Source organism: Hordeum vulgare, chromosome 3H, assembly GCF_904849725.1.
Source record: "Hordeum vulgare subsp. vulgare chromosome 3H, MorexV3_pseudomolecules_assembly, whole genome shotgun sequence".
In the NCBI taxonomy this organism is placed as follows: domain Eukaryota; kingdom Viridiplantae; phylum Streptophyta; class Magnoliopsida; order Poales; family Poaceae; genus Hordeum; species Hordeum vulgare.
The window spans coordinates 573,216,964-573,239,215 of record NC_058520.1 but is presented as its reverse complement, the minus strand read 5'-3'; the positions used below and the strand labels follow the sequence as shown (position 1 = coordinate 573,239,215).

Below are 22,252 nucleotides of genomic sequence, written 5' to 3'. Positions count from 1 at the left end.
GAACAGATCATGGTGATACTATGCGAGCTTGAGATGTAATTCCCGCCCGCATTCTTCGACGTTATGGTGCATCTGCTGGTCCATATCGTGGAGGATATCATCCAACTCGGGCCGGCGTTCCTGCACAGCATGATGCCGTCTGAAAGGATGAATGGTGTCATCAAAGGATACGTTCGCAACATGTCACGTCCAGAGGGAAGCATAGCCAGGGGCTTTCTGACCGAAGAGTGCATCTCCTACTGCACGAATTATCTAGGCATCGAGAACCCCGTTGGTCTGCCCGTCAACAGGCACCTCGGCAGGCTCGCAGGATGGGGTCACCGTGAGGGTCGCCGTGAAATGCATGTCGACTTCGAGGGTCGACTCGCCGACTTTGAAAGAGCAAACCTAGTCGCGCTACAACACATAGACGTGGTCGATCCTTGGGTCGTAGAGCACAGAACCTTTATTGAAAAGACGTACAATGACCGAGGCCAACAGAGGACGGACGGAGATATAATCAAAGAGCACAACTCATGTTTCACGCGTTGGTTCAAGCAGAAGCTTCTGTCGTACCCTTTACATGAGGATTCTTCCGCGGAAGAACAACTCATATTCGCCTTGTCACAGGGCGCCGAGCACAACCTGATGACGTATGAGGCGTACGATACCAACGGCTACACATTCTACACCGAGGGAAAGGACATGAAGAGCGATGGTTATCAGAACTCCGGGGTAACGATGGAATCCTACACCGGTAACGACAAGGACAGATACTACGGAAGGATCGAGGAGATCTGGGAGTTGAGCTACGCTGGAGAGAAGGTCCCGATGTTCCGTGTCACATGGGACAAGAGCGTCATAAAAGAAGACCGGTATTTCACCACCATGGTTATACCCGAAGCCAAATCCAAGACCGCGGGCGCAAACGTCACCGTGAAAATGAGCCATGGGTACTGGCTTCCCAAGTGGACCAATGCTTCTTCATTATCGACCCGCCAAAGCCCAGTCGTGTTGTCTTGAGGAGGGGCAAAAGGAAGATCATCAGAATGGATGGAGTCGCCAATGAGCAAGACTTCGTCAAGTACGGCGACCCAAAGATGGAACATGACGACGATGATGAAGTATCAGCATACACCACAAGAAGAAGCAGGACCACCCTACCTAAAGGACGTCCGTTCAAGAGAATAGCTCCATTTACGAAAAATAAGGGCAAGAAGATTGTGAACAAATAGCTAGCTAAGATCGATTGTATTTAAATTGTAGCCTTCATTTCTCGATTGTATTTCGACATTTTCAAATTTGATGATATTTTTTCATATTCAATATGAAAAAATATTGAATATTCATGAGGACACTCGATCTCGATCCCCTCCATCTCGATCGCTATCACCCCTCGCAAGATCCCCCTCGCCGCCGAGCACCCCCCGCACCCTCCCCCGCTCCACCGCCGCCGCCGTCGGCATACTTACCACTAGAACACCTATTCACAAGATTCAACTCCTATTCATAGGCATCTACTTGCAAACATAAAAAAAAATACTAGGCACTAGATGTTGTTGTGAGGCACTAGATATTCGTAGGCATCTAATTGCAAACATAAAAAAAATACTAGGCATCTACTTGCAAACATCAAAAAAAATACTAAGCACTTCTCAAACCAAGGTGCAACCAGCACAAGAAAACAATGCATAGAAAAAAAGGAAAAAAAGGAGGGGGGAAGAGGATTCGAACCCGCCACCTCCTGCTTGGAGGCAAAACCCACGCACCACTGCGCTGCTACTTCGGATGTTAACAACATAGAGAAGGCGCACCTCATATACATGCGCCATTACTATATATAAAAAAAACATTCTAATGGCGCACCGCTCGGGGTGCGCCATTCCTAAGCCGGCTGCCCTCGCGCCCTCCTCTCTTCTCCCGCGGCCTCCCCCCTACCCCCTTTCCACCACCCAGCAGCGCCCGCCGTCTCCCCCGCTCGCCGACCGCCGCCGGACCTGCTTGCTTTCTTTCTTGGTTCATGGGATTCCGCCCGGGTTCCGGCGCCGCCCGGCTCGATACAAAGGGCCGCCGCCCAGCCCAGCCCAGTGGCCACGCCGGAGGCGTGGGGGATCGGTTCTTTCCCGAGCAATCCGGTTTGCGCTGCCGCCTCTGGTTCTAGGTAGGTGCGTGCGTAAGCTCCTTTCCCCCACCCCTTTTCGAGCAGGGAAAAATACGCTTTACCCTCTATTCGCCTCGTTCCTCCTTTCGGACTGAATCTGCTAATTATTCGAGAGGTCCCAACCTGTTTTTCTTGAACAAATGAATCACAATCTTGTGCAGCACCTCAAGTTTCAGACTGAATAAATTATGTTTCCCACCTGTGTTTGGAAATTTTACCCTATGCAGGCAGTAGCACGTACATTTACTTACCTGCAAGCTCGTTATGCTTGTCGTTGATCAGGAACTCAACTCACTCTGCAATTGTGCCGGTGGCAAGTTGTGAAATCGCGAGTGCTGTTTGCATCTTTGTAACAGAATAGTATGTTATAAGATCAATATCAACACTAGAAGTTGGACTCTGTATGTGTATTGTATGCAAATTTAAGTGATAATGCGAATCTGCTGCTTTCCTTCGGTTGTGCCTCAGATTTCACAATCATTTTGTTTACACTTCCAAGTATATTTTAGAAACTGAAAAATGAAGAGAGAGACTATGGGGGTGTGGTGCACACTAGTTGTTGCTTCCACTGTATGTTGACCCTAGTGCATGCTGACGTCATGGAAGGTAGACCACTGCTCTGTTTGCTTCTTCCCGGACCGTCGCTGCTCTGACCCTAGTGCTTGCTGACTCCATGGAGGTTTCTCTCTGCTCTCTCTCCCTCTCTTCATGCTCTGCCCTGGGTGCCATCCAATTCGCTTACCACGCGACCACATTAGCCGTGGTGTGGTCTGACAAGAAAACTGAAACTTTTTTTGCATATATCTGCTCATGTGCATGTCACGGCGACTCCTGCAAATCTATCTTGTTTGACAAATTAAGCTATCTGCTTTAACTTGTAAGTCTGCCTGCTCTTGCTGTTGCCTAACTGAAGAGTACAAATGTATGAACTTGTAGTCATCTTATTAAGAGAAAAGGGAAGGATACTGATGACTTGTTGAACTCTATTTGACTGACCATATACACTATTGCTTTCTTCCACTACACAATCAACATCTATATTTATGATATGTATGGTCAAGAAGATGTTGATGTTTTGCTAACTTTTAGGATGGTGATTCTTTCATCTTCTAGACTGATTCAAATCTCGGAAGGTTGCATTCTGAGACCAACTAATAACTCTTGAAATGATTTTTCATGTCCTCTCAAGCTGATTTTTTTTCATAGTAATGTTGGTGTGAGACCAACATCAGCTAGTACTTTGATGCAGTTTTTTACCTGTATCAGCAGCTAATATATAAGTAACAAATAAAAATGTTTTCAAAAGGTGCATATTTAACATGTTGTATTTCACTAGCCAGCCAAGATTTCTTGCAGATTTCCAAGCTTTAACACTACCTTTACGTGAACGATATACTGCTGATAACTAGCTTTGAGAAAATCACATTCAAATTCACTTTTTATGTCACTGACCAGTGACAACCCAAGTTTTGAAAAGGTCGTTAAGACACGAACAAATAAAAAGGTCAAATTTGTAGAAAAATGATAAATCAAAACCTCATGTGGATCTCAGCTTTTTTTCTTATCAGTTTCATCCTTATATGACTCTGCAACATAATAAAGGTGGTTGAAGAAAGTTGTGCACACGCAAGAAAGTTGGTAGTAGTATTAGTAGTTTGGGATATTCGTTTCTGAGCCCGGACTCACCCTTCTCCGAGTTCTCCGACCATCTTGTCGTGATGATTTTGCAGGTACCGCGAGAGGCCCTTGAGTTTGTCGGAATGTCGATTAACTTCCGTTCCGGCAAATTCGAGTACTCCATATGTCCTATTTTCAGCAAAGGTCATGCTGAAATTTTCCATGAATTTTAGCATGACTTTGCTAAAAATATGACATATGGGGTACTTGCGACTAATGCATGGGCCGGGGTATCTTAGTACTTAATTAAGTAGGATCAACTGCCCCTTTATTCTTGCTGCATTAAACCATAGGTGGCAATAGAGCCAAGTGATTAGGCTCAACTTAGAATTCTCCTTCCCTTTTCTTGATAGGGTGTATTATTAGAAGATACCCATATATATCAGTCAACCTAGGGTGCCTCGGCATCAATAAACCCTAAATGATGAAAACTGAACTTAGCATTTAGGGTGCCTTAGCGTCGACAAACCCTATATTATAAAACCTTGGCTTTTAGGGTGCCTCGGTGTCGATAAAAACCTAAATGATGAAAGCTTAGGCTTTTAGGGTGCCTCGGCGTCGACAAACCCTAAATGATAAAAGCTTAGCTTTTAGGATGCCTCGGTGTCGACAAACCCTAAATGATGAGACCATGATCTTGTTCCTTGACAATAACCAACTTTTTGACCAAACTTTTTTCCTATTTAGAGCGAAACATGGCCCACAACGATGAGGCCGGCGGTTCGGGCAAGCCATTTTGGGAGTTGTCCCAGGAGATGGAGGAAGAACCTCACCGCTATGAGGACGCCGCGGAAGACACCGATCCCGAGTACACAACCCCTAGTGGCGTCGGGGATGACAACACTGATGGTGTCGCCGAGGATGCCACCACTGATGATGGCAGCGCACGCACAGATGGCAGCCAATCGAAGAGGCAACGAAAGGACCAGCGCCCGAACGTGCTCAGCACCGTAAAGGAGGAATTTACTGAAGTGAACTCCGACGGGTATCCAACGGTGCCCAAAGAAATAGTCAAGGGGTACGCGGTTCAGCTCGGGTGCATTCTCCGGAGCATTGTCTCGATCAACACCGAGAACTTAAGGCATAAGGACCGAGGGAATTTGCGCAACCTCCTCTTCACGAAGCTGCACGAACGATACAAGTTCCCGGTGACGTCGCAAACACACGCCTCTCAAGGAATAAAGTGAACAGTGCCGCCCTCACGAAGATGAGCAAGGCCCTGTCTACTTGGAGAAGCATGGTGAAGAGAATGATTGACAAAGGTGATAGTTATGAGAAGATCAAGGCGAAAAATCCTTCGATCAGCGAAAATGGCTACAAGGAGTTCAAGATCAAGTGCGAGAGCAAGGCAACCGCGGAATCAAGTCAATGGGGGAAAGAAATGCGGGAGTTGAACTTAGGGGTCCACCAACTCGGTCCCGGCGGTTACAGAGTGGCGGAACCTATATGGGACAAGGAGGACGCGGAGCGTGCCGAGCAAGGCCTACCACCCCGCTTCGAGAAATACGGTGACAAGCAGACCAGGAACTATGTCAGGGCCCGGTACAAGGTGGACCCAGTAACAAAGGAGCTTACCACGGATGCGAAGACCAGGGCACTTGAGCGTGTTCTGGTAAGGAATACACCCCACGTAATTAGCTCCATATGGTTGCATTCTAATTAATGAAGCCAAATTTCTAAATGGTTCATTCCTTCCGCAGGACACTGAAAGCAGTAGCGTGGGGTCGTCTCAGAGCTCCCATTGGGACACCAATTTAAATAGGGCATTTAACATAATGAAAAACAAGGATAAGTCCAGTAAGCCGTCGTCAGCTGGTCGTGTGGCCGGCAAAGGCTTGTCCACGAAATGGTCGTCATACTATAACGCTGGTGGGCGAAAGGAGAGAAATACCAACTTGGAAAGCCAATCGCGCGAGGTTGAAGAACTCAAGGCAAAAGTGGCGTGGATTCTGAAGATGGTCCAAGAGCTAGTGCAACACCAAGTGGGAGGGGTGATCACCGCCATTGTGCCTACCTTGATTGAGGGGCTGCGGGCGTGGATTGCGGGCGGCCAACAGGGGCCGCCCCCGATTCCCAGCTTCACGGCCAGCAACTCGCACAACGCGCAGGCGACGCCATTGGTGTCTCCGGCGCCGGCCGGCACCTCGGCAGCAAGCGGCCCCTCCGTCACTTGCACGCCCGCCGTTGGCGGTGCCTCGATATTAGCCAAGCTCGACGCCATCACGGTAACTAAGCCTCTCTCGGCCGATGACTTCATCTCCTTGCCTTTGACTGGGCATCCCCTGACGCCCTACATGTTTTCGCAGGGCGCCGGCGCCGACGTTCCATGCACTCTCCTGCACTTCATGGGCGGCGAGTTGATCGATGTCGCCAAGGGCAGAATCGTTCAACCGGGCAACCCCATGTTCCACGGTAAACCGACGCCACCCACCACGTATAGGGTTCAACTGGTTCGGGTGCTGCCAGGCTGCGACGACTTGTTACCTCCGTTCCACCCCGCTGGGGCCGACAAAGATGATGTGATGACCCTCAGCGCCTCCTTAAGCTGACCCTTGCTTTGGCCGAAGAGCCAGATTCGTTTGGGGGTGGGGGATACCACCCCACAGACAACAGCGCCAGTCGTGTCGGCGCCAAGCCATGGCAAGACCGCCGCAACGCTACCGGACATGCATATGGCACAGGATCCGGACATGCATATGGCACAGGATCCGGACGACGACGGTGACGACGATGGTACATTTACCAAGGTCGATAAGTACTTTGCCGAACATGGGTACGGTGAGGAATTCTTGGGGCCTCCTTCTCAAGAACCCAACCCTGCAAAAGACGACCGCGATCTAGCTGGTACCGCGGAGAAACCCAATTGCAACAAGCGTTGTCTGGCGTTTGGTTTTGAGGAGACGCCTCCAGCTGCCGCCTTCACCGAGCCTCAGATAGCCGAGGTGCGAAATATTATCAGCCCCAACACACTCAAGAAGGTGGTCTCTGAGCAGATGAACTCGATCCCATTACATCAGCAGAAGAAGGGACGGAAAAGAAAACTAACAAGGGTGCGAGCCAGCCGGCACTGAGTACGATCCGTTCTCTGGACGGGCCACCTTCACCTAAGGATATCTCGAGGAGGGTGCATGTGGCGGGTAGGCCGATGCTACCGACTAATCTGCTCAATGCTGCAACCGGTGCTATGCGGAGTCTGCATGACGGTGTTCTTTGTTTGGAGAAGCGGCGTCTCTCCGAGAATAATGTGGCATACCCAGTTTTCGTGGCCAAGGTGCCAGAGGGCAAGGGCTTTGTCGATAGCGCCATCGGGGGTATTGATCGTCCTGCGGTTTGCTGACATCTTCGCTATGTTTAACCTTCATCCGCTGCACTACACCTTCGTTCGGCTATTTTCGCTGAGTATGGAGATGCGGATCATTAGAGACAAGACCCCGGACCTAGTGATAGTCGACCCCTTCTATATGCGTGCCAAGATCTTGGGCAGTGCTGGGGACCGGCAAGTCGCGAGTTCATACCTCGAAGGCGTCATTCTGGCAAACTCAGAAAAGGATAACTTCCTCGTGCCTTACTTTCCGTGGTAAGTTATCCCCTCATCGCCCCGTAACATATGATTTCTTAGATTTTGATCGTCCTTTTTTTTCTAACATTCCGTGTTTTGTGCAGTGACACACGTTGCACACTCATCCTCTTAAGCCTGAAATATTCCACGGCCACGTATTTCGACTCGGACCGTCAGTCAAAAAAAGACTACACAAATATCAAGAAAGTTCTTGATGAAGCTCTTCCCGGCTACGCCATATCTGGAGGCACCTTCAGCAGGACAAGTCTCAGGCACGGCAAGCACGTGTTCACCCACAATACGACGTTCGCCTGCGTCAAGCAGCCGCCTGGCAGTCAGAAGGATGGCTACTACGCCCTCCATCACATGCGGGCGATCATACGGGACAGTAATCACCTTCGGCTACCAAATAATCTCAAAGATTGGGCCGCACGCTTGTCGGCAATCCAGGATGCGGACATCAGACAAGAATTCTTTCGCATCCAGTCGGAGTTTGCGGAAATCATCCATCAAGATGTCCTTCGTACCTCGGGGCAGTTCTACCTCAGATCTCCGCTGTCCAATAGTGAGATAGATACAATGCTACAAATGCAGGCTGACAACGACCGCAATTTCATGACCATCACGAAAGACGGCGGCTTCATCCACGTTTCCGTGAATCGCTACTAATTCATGTTGCAATATTAAACTTCAATGAACTGGTATGTCTCTTTGGTTTGGACAGTCGTTCAACTTATATATAATCGATGCTATTTATTAGTAGGACCATGAATCGTGATGTTATAGTTGTAATATTAAACTTTAATGAACTTGTATGTCTCTGTGAATTGCTACTAACGTTTTGTTTGGCTAGTGCATAGAGATGCCGTCGTATGTCGTGTACAAGGGTAAGGTTCCCGGAGTCTACGACGACTGGGAGGAGTGTCGGAGACAGGTTCACCGATTCAGCGGTAACAGTTACAAAGGATACACCACAAGGGCGGAGGCGAAAGTTAGATACGCGCGCTATCTAGCGGGAGAGAGGAGGGAGCGTTGGAGGAACCGGATGAAGACCAGTTTCATTGCGATTATGTTCATCGTGATGACCGCAGCTCTCTTCTATGTGATGGTAGTTTAGATGGTCGATATCGACTTGTAATGTGAAGACAAACTCGCTACTCGCGGTCTCGAGACTTGTAATGTTCTAACTTTGTTCGGTATTTTAAATTCGGATACTAATATGATGAATTGTATTCGGAGACTAATCTTCTATTGTATTCGATAAATCTGTTGTTTATATGTTGTGCTATCTATATTCTATGCAATAACATATTTTGTAATCTATGCAAATATCAGAAAAAATAAAATAAATACCTAATATTCATACTAGGGGCGCATCAAGCACACTAGTGGCGCACTTCAAAAGCACACTAGTGCGCCATTAGTAAGCCAGAGCATATGGGTAAATATGGCCCTGCGAGGCATAATAATGGCGCACCAGCTATACTAATGGCGCACCAGGATCTATACTAATGGCGCACCGGGATCTATACTAATGGCGCACTACTTGGTGCGTCATTAGTATACCACATACTAATGGCGCACCGTGAGCAATACTAATGGTGCACTGCCTGGTGCGCCATTAGTATATTAGTAAAAAAATCTAATGGCGTGATGCTAGTGGCGTACCTATAGTGCGCCATTAGTAGCGAAAGTAGGTGCGCCATTAGCAGGCATTTTCCTAGTAGCGAGGGGTGAGAACCAAGGACCGAACCATGGTCTCGGGTGTGGATGGTTGCAGCATTAGCCATCGCGCTAGTCAAGTGTTGATGGTCTTTCAATATATCAGTTTTTAAGAACATAACACGGCGCATCGATTTTTTAAATCCGAAAAATGAATCGTGTTTTTGACTTACGGATGGCATTGGTGGGTATTTTTACCAACTTCGGAGGTAATTTTAATAACGTATGATCAGAAACACTATTTACTTTATTATTATCTAAATACTTGTTGTCGGGAAAAACTAGATTAGTTTTCTTAAAAACAAGTATTGTGATACAAAGAAAGTAGAAAACTAAACTTGTGAAACGGTTGTGCCTACAACAGCTTGATATTACACGCAATAGGCAGCCTTATGGTGCTATGGGTGCACCGGCCGCTCAAAAACCACTCGACAAGTGTCCAACAAATGTGCAAATAACATTGTACATACACATAATATATATCTACCAGGCCAAACAAAAACTAATAATAAATTTGAACCTGAAATTGAGAAGCGAAAATAACAGAGTCAACATTGATGATATTAATGGACCAAATTTATGGCCCAATCTGCAAGAGAATGATTTTTTTGTTTATAATGTCGAAGGCCTAATTTGAATATGAAATATGCTAACATGGTAGATTTATATTTGTATGCATGTTAAATTATTTTATGAATTTTTAAACCCATGTAGACTGCATTTTATGTGATCGGTGCACAATAGCACCACAAAGGCGGGTGCACGATTAGATATTCTCTCAGCGACCACCACACACTATTGTATGTGCACACATGCGAGTGCTGAGTGCATACCTCGTCACACACGATGTGATTGATAACATGAGCATTCTCACTTAATCTTGCTCCTACGTCCTCACCACTTAACTAGAGGCGGTAATCTTTAAGTAATATAGAAGAATTGTTTTGATAAAAAAAATCATCTTCCTCTCTTGTAGGCGGATGACCTTTGGATCATGGAGATGCGGAGGATCTCTGCCCCCTCCTCCCTCCTCCCCCGTGTAGGCGAAGAGATTTTGATCTTGTTTTTGTTAGGCTCAATATACTGGTTGGGGTTGTGTTATAGTGAGGATGTTCCTTGGTAAGAATAATGCCTCGTATTCCCGCTCCGATGGTCGCGTGTAGTGCCAACGAAGGATGTGTGGAGGTGTGTATCCATCGAATCTAGCAGAATTCGGCCGTTTCCAGTCTTTGATGGATTTATTCGGGTCCAATTTTCATTTGTCTTCCATCGTGTGGTTGCAGATTTGATATTTTCGATCTACGACTCTCTTTGTCGGCGATGATTACTAATCTGATTAGGTCCTTTCGGGCCTTAGCACGACGATTTTCCTATCGTCTACTACAACGAGGCTTATCCGGCTCCGGTGAGAGAGGGGAGATGAAGGCGGACACTTTTTCGGCTTCTTTCGGTGCTTATAGTTGTAGCTCGATGGTTCACGAACTTGATTCTAATTTTATCACCTCTAGTGTTAATTCTACTTCCATGATTAATTGTGAATAAATCATAATTTTTTCTCATAAAAATAATATTATTGCAAAAAAGAAAAAATCACGCTCCTACTACAACGTTGACATGACAGTATCGCCACCCGCAAAAAAAGGAAAGGCATTACAGTATAACACGCCCGACCTCACTTCAATAGCTCAAACATAACTTAAATGCAGCAGAAAACACGCGCGGGGACATTCCATCCCACAAGTTAAGCACCGCTCCTCCGTGCTCCAACCCAGCAAGAGCAGTGCACAACTTTTCCGCAGCAACAAAAAAGTGCTGCACGACTGAACCACGACACACGACACACGCACATGGTGCCGCACCATGCGTGCAGGTGCAGGTGCAGTTGCAGGGATCCAAGTGGCGCGGTCACGGCTACAGTGCTCTCGGTGTGGTGATGGTATCCGTCCACACAGAGGGATTTTTTTCACTATTTTAATCTTTTTTCTAAAATAAACACGAAATAAAACCAGATTTGAAAGCATTTCACGATCTGACCATTTTAGAAACGCTACAAGCCGTGGCGTTGCTGCCCCATTATGCAATGCTTGTCTATCATAGCGTTGCTGCCCTACAGTGACACGCCTGTCTACCGTGGCGTTTTTTCTTTTTTGCAACGCCAGTCTAAAGTGGCGTTGCAGACCCACTGTGAAACGCCAACAGTGCTGGCGTTGCTGCCCAACAGTGACACGCCTGTCTATCGTGACGTTTTTTCTTTCTTGTAACGCTAGTTTAATGTGGCGTTGCAGGCCCATTGTAAAATGCCAACAATGCTGACGTTGCAGATCCAATATGGAACGCAGCGACGACATCCAGCCAGCCCACGGCATGCTGCCAGCAACATGTGTACTGCTGAAACGCCATGGACCATGGCGTTTCACGCGTGGCCTGCAACGCCACATTAAACTCGCGTTTGAGTGGGTCTGCAACGTCACATTAGACTGGCGTTTGAGTGGGTCTGCAACGCCACATTAGACTGGCGTTTCTATGTGCGTCCGCAACGTCACGGCTCTGGCGTTTTAAAAAAGATCAGATCGTGAAATGGTTTCAATCAAAGTTCATTTCATGCAATACTTTCATCCCATGAGTCAAAATCATGAAAAAATCCCACGCAGAGGAGCCGTGCGGGACGCCGAGACACGCCTGGGTGTTAAATACGTACGACGAAGAGGCGCACAAGGCACAGTCCCCCACATCAGCCTCGGGAGCTCAGACAAAACGCAGCACGAAATACGTCCGCTGTACATTCCATGACACGAGTTAGGCACCGCCCCGTGGTCCAGGGCAAGAAGCACCGCACGGCTAAACCGTGCGCGACACACGCAAACACACAGGCACGCATGGCACCGAACGTGCAGGTGCAGGGAACCAGGTCACGGCCGCGGTGCCTCTTCATTGAGAGCAGTCGTTTGGCCCATCGTATCCGGTGATGGCGTTTGTGCAGTTGCGTCGGTGCTATTTTCGGCTTGGTTTCCACCTCAGGTTTGTGTCTAACACGCATATAAATTTCAATTTCAATTTTCCGCTATCAAAAAAGACACACGTTCGTCGATCATCATGCCACAGATCGACGATCATCATGCCGTAGGTTGACGATCGAACATAGTCAAAGTTCGACGATCATAAAAGTAGAAACCATACACATGATACTCAAATGGCAAGCTCCTCTCCTCGAGGGGTGGAAGAGCTCGGTATAGGCGTTGTGGTCGCACTTGAAGTGCTAGGCCTTGGTGTGTGTGTGGGCGCCGTTTGCATTGGTGTTGACGTTGTGGTCACACTTGTAGTGCGCGACGTTGGCGTGGGCGGGGCTGTAGTCGTCGTCGGTCCCTCACGAGGTTCAAGATGAGGTTGCGCTTCGTCATGTATCACGCCTTCACCTGCGGGTCCATCGTCGCCATGTCTGCTCCCATCAGGAATGCAAGGTCGGTGTTCCTATTCTTCGCGGCGACGTTGGTCCTGAGAAGGCCGAGCTTGACGTCATGCTTCATCATCAACGCCGACCAACTCGCCTCCGACCTCTCCTCCCTCTTGGCGGAATGACTCCTGGCGTCGGCGATGGTGTTCTATCGATGACTGAAGCCGTCGAAAGTGGGCGCCGAGTTCCTCGCCGCCTTGGCTCTCATGTTGTCCTTGGTCTTGACGAGAGCGAGCTGGACCTCTGTCTATTTCTTGCACGACGCGATCCTTGCAAAGACATGAAGGAACTTGAACCCGAGGTCGTTGTTGTCCTGGAGAAACATGTCGAACATCAGGACCATTTGCACACACGAAGGACAAGTATCGACGACGTACACGGCGAAGAGTTGGACGAGAAGGCTATGGCCATATCTGACGCTCGACGTTGGCGTCGCTCTCCGGGCGAGCAATGACCTCCTCCTGAATCCCATGCCACTGGTTACATGCTAGCTCGATGGTCGCCCAATTGTTGGCCATGGCCTTCTCGTCGCGATCCATGTGGATGTTGAAAAAATGTCCTAGAGACAATGATAAATAGTTATTATTATATTTCCTGTTTTAAGATAAATCGTTTATTATCCATGCTATAATTGTATTAAATGAAAACATAGATACATGTATGGATACATAGACAAAATAATGTCCCTAGCAAGCCTTTAGTTGGCTAGCCAGTTGATCAATGATAGTCAAGGTGTTCTGGCTATGTGCAAGTGTTATCACTTGATAACCGAATCACATCATTAGGAGAATCATGTGATGGACTAAACCCAAACTATGAACGTAGCATATTGATCGTGTCGTTTTATTGCTATTGTTTTCTACGTGTCAAGTATTTGTTCCTATGACCATGAGATCATATAACTCACTGGCATCGGAGAAATACCTTGTGTGCATCAAATGTCATAACGTAACTGGATGACTATAAAGGTGTTCTACAGGTATCTCTGAAGGTGTCCATTGAGTTAGTATGGATCAAGACTGGGATTTGTCACTCCATGTGACGGAGAGGTATCTCGGGGCCCACTCGGTAATACAACATCACACACAAGCCTTGCAAGCAATGTGATTAAGTGTAAGTCACGGGATCTTGTATTATGGAACGAGTAAAGAGACTTGTCGGTAACGAGATTGAAATAGGTATGCGAATACCGATGATCGAATCTCGGGCAAGTAACATACCGAAGGACAAAGGGAATGACATACGAGATTATATGAATCCTTGACACTGAGGTTCAACCGATAAGATCTTCGGAGAATATGTAGGATCCAATATGGGCATCCAGGTCCCGTTATTGGATATTGACCAAGGAGTGCCTCGGGGCATGTCTACATAGTTCTCGAACCCGCAGGGTCTGCACACTTAAGGTTCGATGGTGTTTTAGTATAGTTGAGTTATATGTGTGATTACCGAATGTTGTTCGGAGTCCCGAATGAGATCACAGACGTCATGAGGGTTTCCGGAATGGTCCGAAAACGAAGATTGATATATAGGATGGTTTCATTTGGTTACCGAAAGGTTTTCGGGCATTACCGGCATTGTACCGGGAGTGACGATTGGGTTCCGGAAGTTCACTGGGAGGGGGACAACCCGCCCGGGGGAAGCCCCTTAGTGGGCTGGTGGGACAGCCCAAGAGGGCCTTGGCGCCAAGAGAAGAAAATCAAAGAAAGGAAAAAAAGGAGAAGTGGGAAGGAAGAGAAGGACTCCACTTTTCAATCCTAATTGGAGTAGGATTCCTCCTCTCCTCCCTGGCCGGCGCACCCTTGCGGGCTTGCCCCTCAAGGCAAGCTTCCTCCGCCTCCCTCCTATATATAGTGGTGATTTAGGGTTGATTTGAGACAACTTTTGCCACGTGTAACTCAGATCTAGACGCCATAGTTCTTTCTCTAGATCGTATTTCTGCGGAGCTCGGGCGGAGCCCTGCAGGAGTAGATCATCACCACCACCGGAGCTCCGTCACGCTGCCGGAGAACTCATCTACTTCTCTGTCTTGCTTGCTGGATCAAGAATGCCGAGATCATCGTCGAGTTGCACGTGTGCTGAACGCGGAGGTGCCCTCGATTCGGCGCTAGATCGGAACGGATCGTGGGACGGTTCGTGGGGGCAGATAGAGGGACGTGAGGACGTTCCACTACATCAACCGCGTTTCTTAACGCTTCCTGTTGTGCGATCTACAAGGGTATGTAGATCCAAATCTCCTCTCGTAGGTGGACATCATCATGATAGGTCTTCGTGTGCGTAGGAATTTTTTTATTTCCCATGCAACGTTCCCAGCAGTGGATGCTGGAGAACTCGGGGTCGACTATCTTGCGCTCGTCGAACGCCGTCTTGACCCTTTTCCACCAGGTGTCGGCATTCTGATTCGCGTCTATGATTGGGTCGATGCTGAGAGTCTTCCATGCTTTGACGTCCATTTGACACGAGCCTCGACCGACGTGGCGTTGGACGACCGCCCCTTCTTTCTCCCTTTGGTCGCTGGCACCGCCGGTTGTTCCTCTTACACCTCATTGACATCGTCGTGCTGGACGTCCTCCGTGTCGCCGGCGTTGCCCAACGTTTCCTCTTGTGTGCGACCCCGAGGCATGAAGCGGCGACGGCTGAGCCGTTCGTGATGATCTCGTCCATCTTGACACCGACGGTGCTAAACTACGCTGAGCTTGGTGGGAAGGGCATGGGTCCACGCGCACAGTCCTCACAAGCAAGGCTGAGTACGTCAGCGAGTAGCCGTATTGGGTGGCGAGGACGGCGATGAACGCGGAGGGCGTGCGTGGGCCGGGGCTAATGAAGATGGAGGAGCGCAGTGCAGAGCAATGCGAGAAGGTGATGTTGGGGTTGAAGCTGCCGAATGCATCACCGTCGGCGTATTCGGGCGAGCGCGCGTGCCTCCACACTAACGACGAGAAGCTGGCCAATGACGCGACGCTCTGCTGGCTACCCCATGCGCCTTGTGGGTACTTGCTTGTCTGTTGAGGCGGAAGGATCTCACGCGAGACGGCCCCTCCTATTCCGTCGCAGTGTCCCTAACCTTCTTCATGTTGAGGCTGTTTTGTTGGTCGTTGGTGACTGCCGCCCGACGATTAACGTCGGCCTTTCACTAGGCGTTGTCAAGCCCGGGGGCCTTGGCATCAGCGCCCTCGACTTCCTCGACTTTTGCCGGGGATCGGTGGCTTGACGAGGGGCGGCGTACTTCTTCGGCAACATGGTGGGAGGATGTGTGGAAAAAGGCGGAAGCCGTGGGAGAGATGGAGGATGGTGGGAAGAAAAAGGGAGGGAACAACGAAAAACGTCAGGAAACTAGACTGTTTTCGTCGACAGTGCGGATCCACGCGTCTTTTCGTTTCAGCCGGCGTCCGAGACGTCCGTGGTGCGTTGGGTTTGGCTTGGCTTCGTGAGATGTAATTTAGACCCAAACCAACGAAAAACGAGGATCCGGAACACGGGTGGGACATTTTCATCACCGGCGAAAAAAATACATGCCCGTCGGCCCAGCGCGCAGGAGCGACGGCCGGGCGGCGGGACACGATCGTGGTCACGTACGCACGCACTCTTGACCGCCCGCAGGCGTGCATGCACCTGACCGGCCGGGACGCTGGCGGTGCGTGCGTGACGGAATCGTGTTGCCCTTCCCCGTTCCCCCGCGCCTCGGTATCATCGACCAGCACAAGTCCTAGCTTTAGTTTTTGCTTGTTTGGGATCACGTGAGGGCGGCAGTGATTGCCACGCCGAGGCCCCAGCACCAGCAGAGCATATGCTTTCCACCTGTGCCGCGCTCGCCCGAGGGAGGGACGCAGCAGCGGCCGCACACTTGGCGCACGGCCCCCGGCGGCGCGGCGGACGTGCGGCCACGTCCGTCGCTGCGTGCCGACGTCGTAGCACGTAAGCAGCCTCGGCGTTCGCGTCGCCGCTCCTACACTATTAATGGAGGGTGGAGTGCAGAGGAGAGCGCGTGCGTGCGGCGGGGGAGACCGCTGGTGTGTGGAATTCCAGTTGTGCCCGTGCAAGTTTCACACAACTATGCTCCTCCCCGCAAAAAAATAATAATTACCACTGTAGTTATTTAAAAAACAGACGTTGTCTCCAACGCTGGATATTCCCACCGACTTCGTCCTCGCAGCACACCGTTTTCAGTTTAATCGACCGTGGTATACCAATGCCGGTGTATTTTATCCACCACTCACTGACCGCGTGTCACCGTCAAGGACGCAGCCGTGTGATCTAGACTTAATGGCAGATGTTTTTTGTATGAGGTTTGGATTGTACTTTCTCAGCTTCAAAATACAAGTCTTTTTAATATTTCATTAAAGAACTACATACGAAGCAGAATACATCAGTTTATGATATCTGTACACATTTATAAGTAGTTTTTTTAATAAAACATTTTAAAAGACTTATATCTAATAACGAAGGTAGTAGATGTTGGATTGCATAGTAACAGTATACCAAACATTGAAGAAACGAAAGTGAAACGGCCTTTACCGGAAAGAAAAAGCCGAGATGACTTCTCTTCCACTTTAAGAAAAAGGAGATCTAGACTCCACCCCGGCGTGGAGGAAAAGAACAACCTTGGCCCAGCCAGCTGCCCATCGCCGACCGGAAGCGTGAAAAAAATTTGTAGACGAGCGAGGCCAAATCGGTAAAAACGTGACGACCGGAGCTCCAGGAATAAATAAGTAAGCGGCCGGGTGGCGGCCCAGCAGTCCGCACCCGTGGCGCCTGTCGACCGCGGTCCCATCGCAGCGCAACCCAAGACACCGCCGCGCCGCGGGGCAAAAACCTGAGGTGGAGATCGCGCGAGGCGAGGCGAGGCCACACCCCCGCACCGCACCGCATCGCCATCTCTCTCTCTCTCTCTCTCTCTCTCTCTCTCTCGGCTCCTCGTCACCACACGCATCTCAGCCCATCCGCTCCTCGGCGCCGGCGGCGTACCACGGCCACGGCGGCGCTCGGCTCCCCCCCGGCCATGGCCTCCAGGATGGCGCTCCGCCCCCACGCCGTCACGCCCCCGCTCTCCGCCGCCGGACGCGCCGCCCGCAGGACCGGCAGCCTCAGGGTCCTCGCCGTCGCCTCCTCCGCCTCCGCCTCCGCCAAGTAAGCCACGCCTCTCTCCCCCGCCCCTTCGTCTCCAGTGAGTTGTACAACGGCACCGGCGAGGTTGGCCCCTCTCCACTCCTCCGTGCACACATAGATTGGATGGATCGTCTCTAGGCGCCCACGCGAGCAACCTTCCAGTATTGTCAATTCGTTCATTTCCCTCGTTATCTCCTTCGTTATCTGTCGTCAGATTCGACTTCCCCGTCCCGCCCGCACATGGCCGCCGAACCTCTCCTCCGCAGATCAGGCGAAAACGCCACAGTAGAAGAACAGCAGCGCAACTGTTTCCATTTAATTTCCTGCGAGCGCTGGCCAGTTTCCCTGCGCGGATTGACCTGCCGCCTGCTCCCACGGTTCGTTTTGCCTTCCACCGTTCCACATTTACTTTACCCCGATGGGACCTTCTACTAGAGTATGTTGCGTGCCGCGAGCGTTTGCCCCTTGATTATCACCACTGCCGCGTCCCAGAATGGCTACGGACGCGGTACCCACTCCAGTGCAGTCGTCCCCATTAACTGCCTTCAGTTTCGGTACTGGCCGGCCGGTGGCTGGCCCAGGTCGGTTTCATTCATCACAACGGCTTGCAATCATCCTTCACTCATTCACCATTAAGCTGCCCACTTCGTTGCATCGGAGACCGACCGAGGTGGACTATCGTTGTCGGCCTGATTCGGCCGCCCGGTGGTCCATGGCCCATGTTTTCACTACTGTGGGATTTAATTTTCCCAGATGCTTGCTGTCTTAGGTTGTTGCTGCTGTTTTTATGACGGCTCTCTGTTGTTCATCTGCTCGCTTGACGTGTTCCTTAAAAGTTATTAAATACATGGTGACACCTGATGGAGGATGGGCTTAGGAGGATGACATCTGATGGAGGATGGGTTTAGGAGGATGACACCTGATGGAGGATGGGCTTGGGAGGATGACACCTGAAGGAGCATGGGGCTATTGACTGAAGCCCCCTGCTCCCATGGTTCCATGCTGGCCTATGTTTCTTAGAAATCCCATACTCGACATTTTCACACTGGAAGTCTCAAAATGACGAGGTTTCTTGCAGAACATGGATATCACTGTTTCTGCTATCTGAAGTTCATCCAAGTAGGTTCTGTACTGCTTAGTTATGGAACAGATAACCTGGTTTTCACCCATGAGTAGATTTTCCGAGTTAGATGTGGCAATGAGATTAGAGTAGCCGATGTGAGTGTGACAGCTTGCATCTAGTAGTTCCTTTCCCATCCAGGATTTGTTTTCAGTGACAGTGATATGCAGAGCTTGAGACTTGGACACCAGGGAAATACTATCTGATGAGGCAGATGGAATCCTTGCATTAATAAGTTCATTATGGGGGTCACATCGTGGTTGGCATGGGATACAGCATGGGCCTGTAGGTCAATGAACATCAGCTACTAACCTAACTACCTGTCTGCATTTATAGACGTATACTAGCATCTCCAACGCATCATGTCTGAACTAACATCATTGCCAAACAATACTATATATCTTTATCTATAATACTTGTGTCTTGGTCTGCATGATGATATCATGTCTTGTGTAATCTTTGGTGGCATGGGTTCAGATTCAACTGAATTTAAGCAGTAGTGATGCAAGTTCTAGAGGCTAGAAAGCCTTGTGCACAATATGATTTTCATGCATACTTTGTTCATTATGTAAAAAAATTGCAGGCATAATTAACTTAATTCGAAAAGCTGAAAAAAAGAAAGAAAAGGTGACCTGTTGGATTATCTTTCTGAACCTATATAAATCTACTAAATACCTTTGCTTAGAAGTCTCATGTTCCAAGTGTTAGATCATGTTACACTCCTATACACTGTAAAAATGTTACTGCAGGTGTTAAGGGTGGCAGCTCCATCGCTTCTGCGCTTCAATTTCGATGTCATGATCTTCTTTTTTACCCTTCCATATGCTCCTGCAATTCTGTTTTTTCCCAGCTATATCCTATATGTGCTATTCTTTTAAATCGAACAAGACAAAAGTTTGGTTGTTAATTTTCTGGGGAAGTTAAATGGGGTTCCATCGTTGTGACATGTATGAACTACGTGCGTGCTTCAGCCATTTTTGCTGTACCATGCATAGCATACTGTAGCCATGCATATGTTCTGCATGATTTAGGTAAATGACTGGTTTACATCTCTATAGGTACAAGACTGTTATTTATCTTTGCAATCCGAGTAGAAAGTAAAATAGAAAAGATCATGTTAACCACATCCCCACATGTCTTCTCCAATATTCTGTCTTGTCAAATTCCTAAAGCAGGTGATGGAGTTTTTATCATAAAGTGGGTATTGCTGAACATTATTTTGTTTTCTATTCCAGGGTTGAGAGCAAGAAGACATTTGCTCCTCCAAAGGAGGTCCATGTCCAGGTTACACATTCGATGCCACCTCAGAAGATGGAAATATTCCAGTCTCTTGATGGTTGGGCTAGAGATAATCTGTTGCTGCATCTTAAGCCAGTTGAGAAGTGTTGGCAGCCACAGGATTTCCTCCCTGATCCAGCATCTGATGGATTTCACGATGAAGTTAAGGAACTCAGAGAACGTGCCAAGGAAATTCCTGATGATTATCTTGTTTGTTTGGTTGGAGACATGATTACCGAGGAAGCTCTTCCTACATACCAGACTATGCTTAACACCCTCGATGGTGTCCGAGATGAAACAGGTGCTAGCCCCACTGCCTGGGCTGTTTGGACGAGGGCATGGACTGCTGAGGAGAATAGGCATGGTGACCTCCTAAACAAGTATCTGTACCTCACTGGGAGAGTGGACATGAGGCAAATTGAGAAGACAATTCAGTATCTTATTGGCTCTGGAATGGTAAGTTGCTAACAGCTTTTTTCGATCCTTCTATCCACAATTTCGCTGCCTATCTTCTTGAACCACATATATTCTTTTGATTGTTCATGCTTCTACCTTACCCACCTGTAGCTAGTTGGAATGTACTGACATGATGCCTCCATGAAGTTCTTTTGAGAGCACCTCTAAGACAGTAAATCATACTTTGAAAATTTGAGACATCTTCCAATTGATTATCTACCTTGGACCACTCTGAACTGTTTTTGTTCATGTTGGCTACTGCACAGAGAAGTATATAAAAACTGACATATACTTCTTTGCTGTTCTTTTTTCAGGACCCTAGGACAGAGAACAATCCATATCTTGGCTTCATCTACACCTCCTTCCAAGAGCGTGCGACCTTCATCTCACATGGAAACACTGCTCGCCATGCCAAGGACTTCGGTGACCTGAAGCTTGCACAGATCTGCGGCATCATCGCCTCGGATGAGAAGCGGCACGAGACTGCATACACCAAGATCGTCGAGAAGCTGTTTGAGATTGATCCTGATGGCACCGTGCTTGCTCTGGCCGACATGATGAGGAAGAAGATCGCGATGCCTGCCCACCTGATGTTTGACGGGCAGGACGAGAAGCTGTTCGACCATTTCTCCATGGTGGCCCAGAGGCTTGGCGTTTACACCGCTAGGGACTACGCTGACATCCTCGAGTTCCTCGTTGGCAGGTGGAAGGTCCCCGAACTGACCGGCCTTTCTGGCGAGGGGCACAAGGCCCAGGACTACCTCTGCACCCTCGCCGGAAGGATCCGGAAGCTGGACGAGAGGGCCCAGTCGCGAGCCAAGCAAGCCGGTAAGATGCCCTTCAGCTGGGTGTATGGTAGGGAGGTGCAGATGTGAGCACCAAACGCCACCATCACGGCTCCACCTTGCGTTCCAGGATTCCCGCGTACCTACCCGTCTGTCGTCGATGCATGTGGAGGGTGTGTCTTTGATATAACGAGGTTCGGACTCGCCTCGTTTACATAGTTCTTCTTCGGTTCAGGTTTGTCAGTCGTTACCGCGTTCCTTATAGCGATAGGGAGATGTCGTCCGTCCGTATGTGTGCGTTCTTAGTTCTGTGTACAACTTATGCCGGCCGTGTGGGAGTGTGGACTGGACATGAACTGAACATGCAGCGTGTGCTGCTTGTGTTGTTCGGATCCCTTGAGTTTTGTGACCGATAAAACGTTTGGCATCCTGTGATCTGCCGTGTTAGATGATAATAATGCGGAGCTCCAACTTAAGATCACTCACTGGTACTTGTAGAGAGGCACATCTTTCAGACGATGGATGTAATGTTAGTAGCTATCTGTATGTCTATCTATCTGAGACTATCTGCACAAATGAGCTGTCGTTATCGATCCTGCATTCGATCGCTACATGTGCGGTGTGGCCAAGCGCATGCCACTGTTGGTGCATTTCGAAAGAAAATGTTGGAGCATGCCACTGTTGGTGCATTTTGAAAGAAAATGTTGGCGCACGCACAAAATATGCCTGGTAGCATACCATACGTACGCTGTACAAGTTGAGGAGCGATCGTACCCAAAAACTGCGTCGGACCACCCGGCCTTGCCACTTGCAGCATTTGCCGAGCTTAATGAAAAAATTTAACCAAAGAACGAAACTAATGGAAAAATTTAATCAAAGAACGAAACTAATTCACAAAATAAACTGTGCGAAAAAAAATCATCCGTCTGACTTTTTTTTGGGAAAATCTATTGAGAGG

The 22,252-nt window shown here is 48.9% G+C and overlaps 1 protein-coding gene and 1 pseudogene across 1 annotated transcript; both read left to right on the top strand.

The window, feature by feature from the left end:
• The first annotated feature begins 5,592 nt into the window (after positions 1-5,592).
• LOC123442562 lies at positions 5,593-7,625 on the top strand (annotated as a pseudogene).
• A 9,660-nt stretch (positions 7,626-17,285) lies between these two features.
• On the top strand, positions 17,286-21,775 carry LOC123445226 (stearoyl-[acyl-carrier-protein] 9-desaturase 2, chloroplastic). The gene is made up of 3 exons (XM_045122186.1): positions 17,286-17,676; positions 20,011-20,509; positions 20,824-21,775. The coding sequence occupies exons 1-3, from the start codon at positions 17,549-17,551 to the stop codon at positions 21,382-21,384; spliced, it is 1,188 nt and encodes a 395-aa protein (XP_044978121.1). The 5' UTR covers positions 17,286-17,548; the 3' UTR covers positions 21,385-21,775.
• Positions 21,776-22,252: the final 477 nt, after the last annotated feature.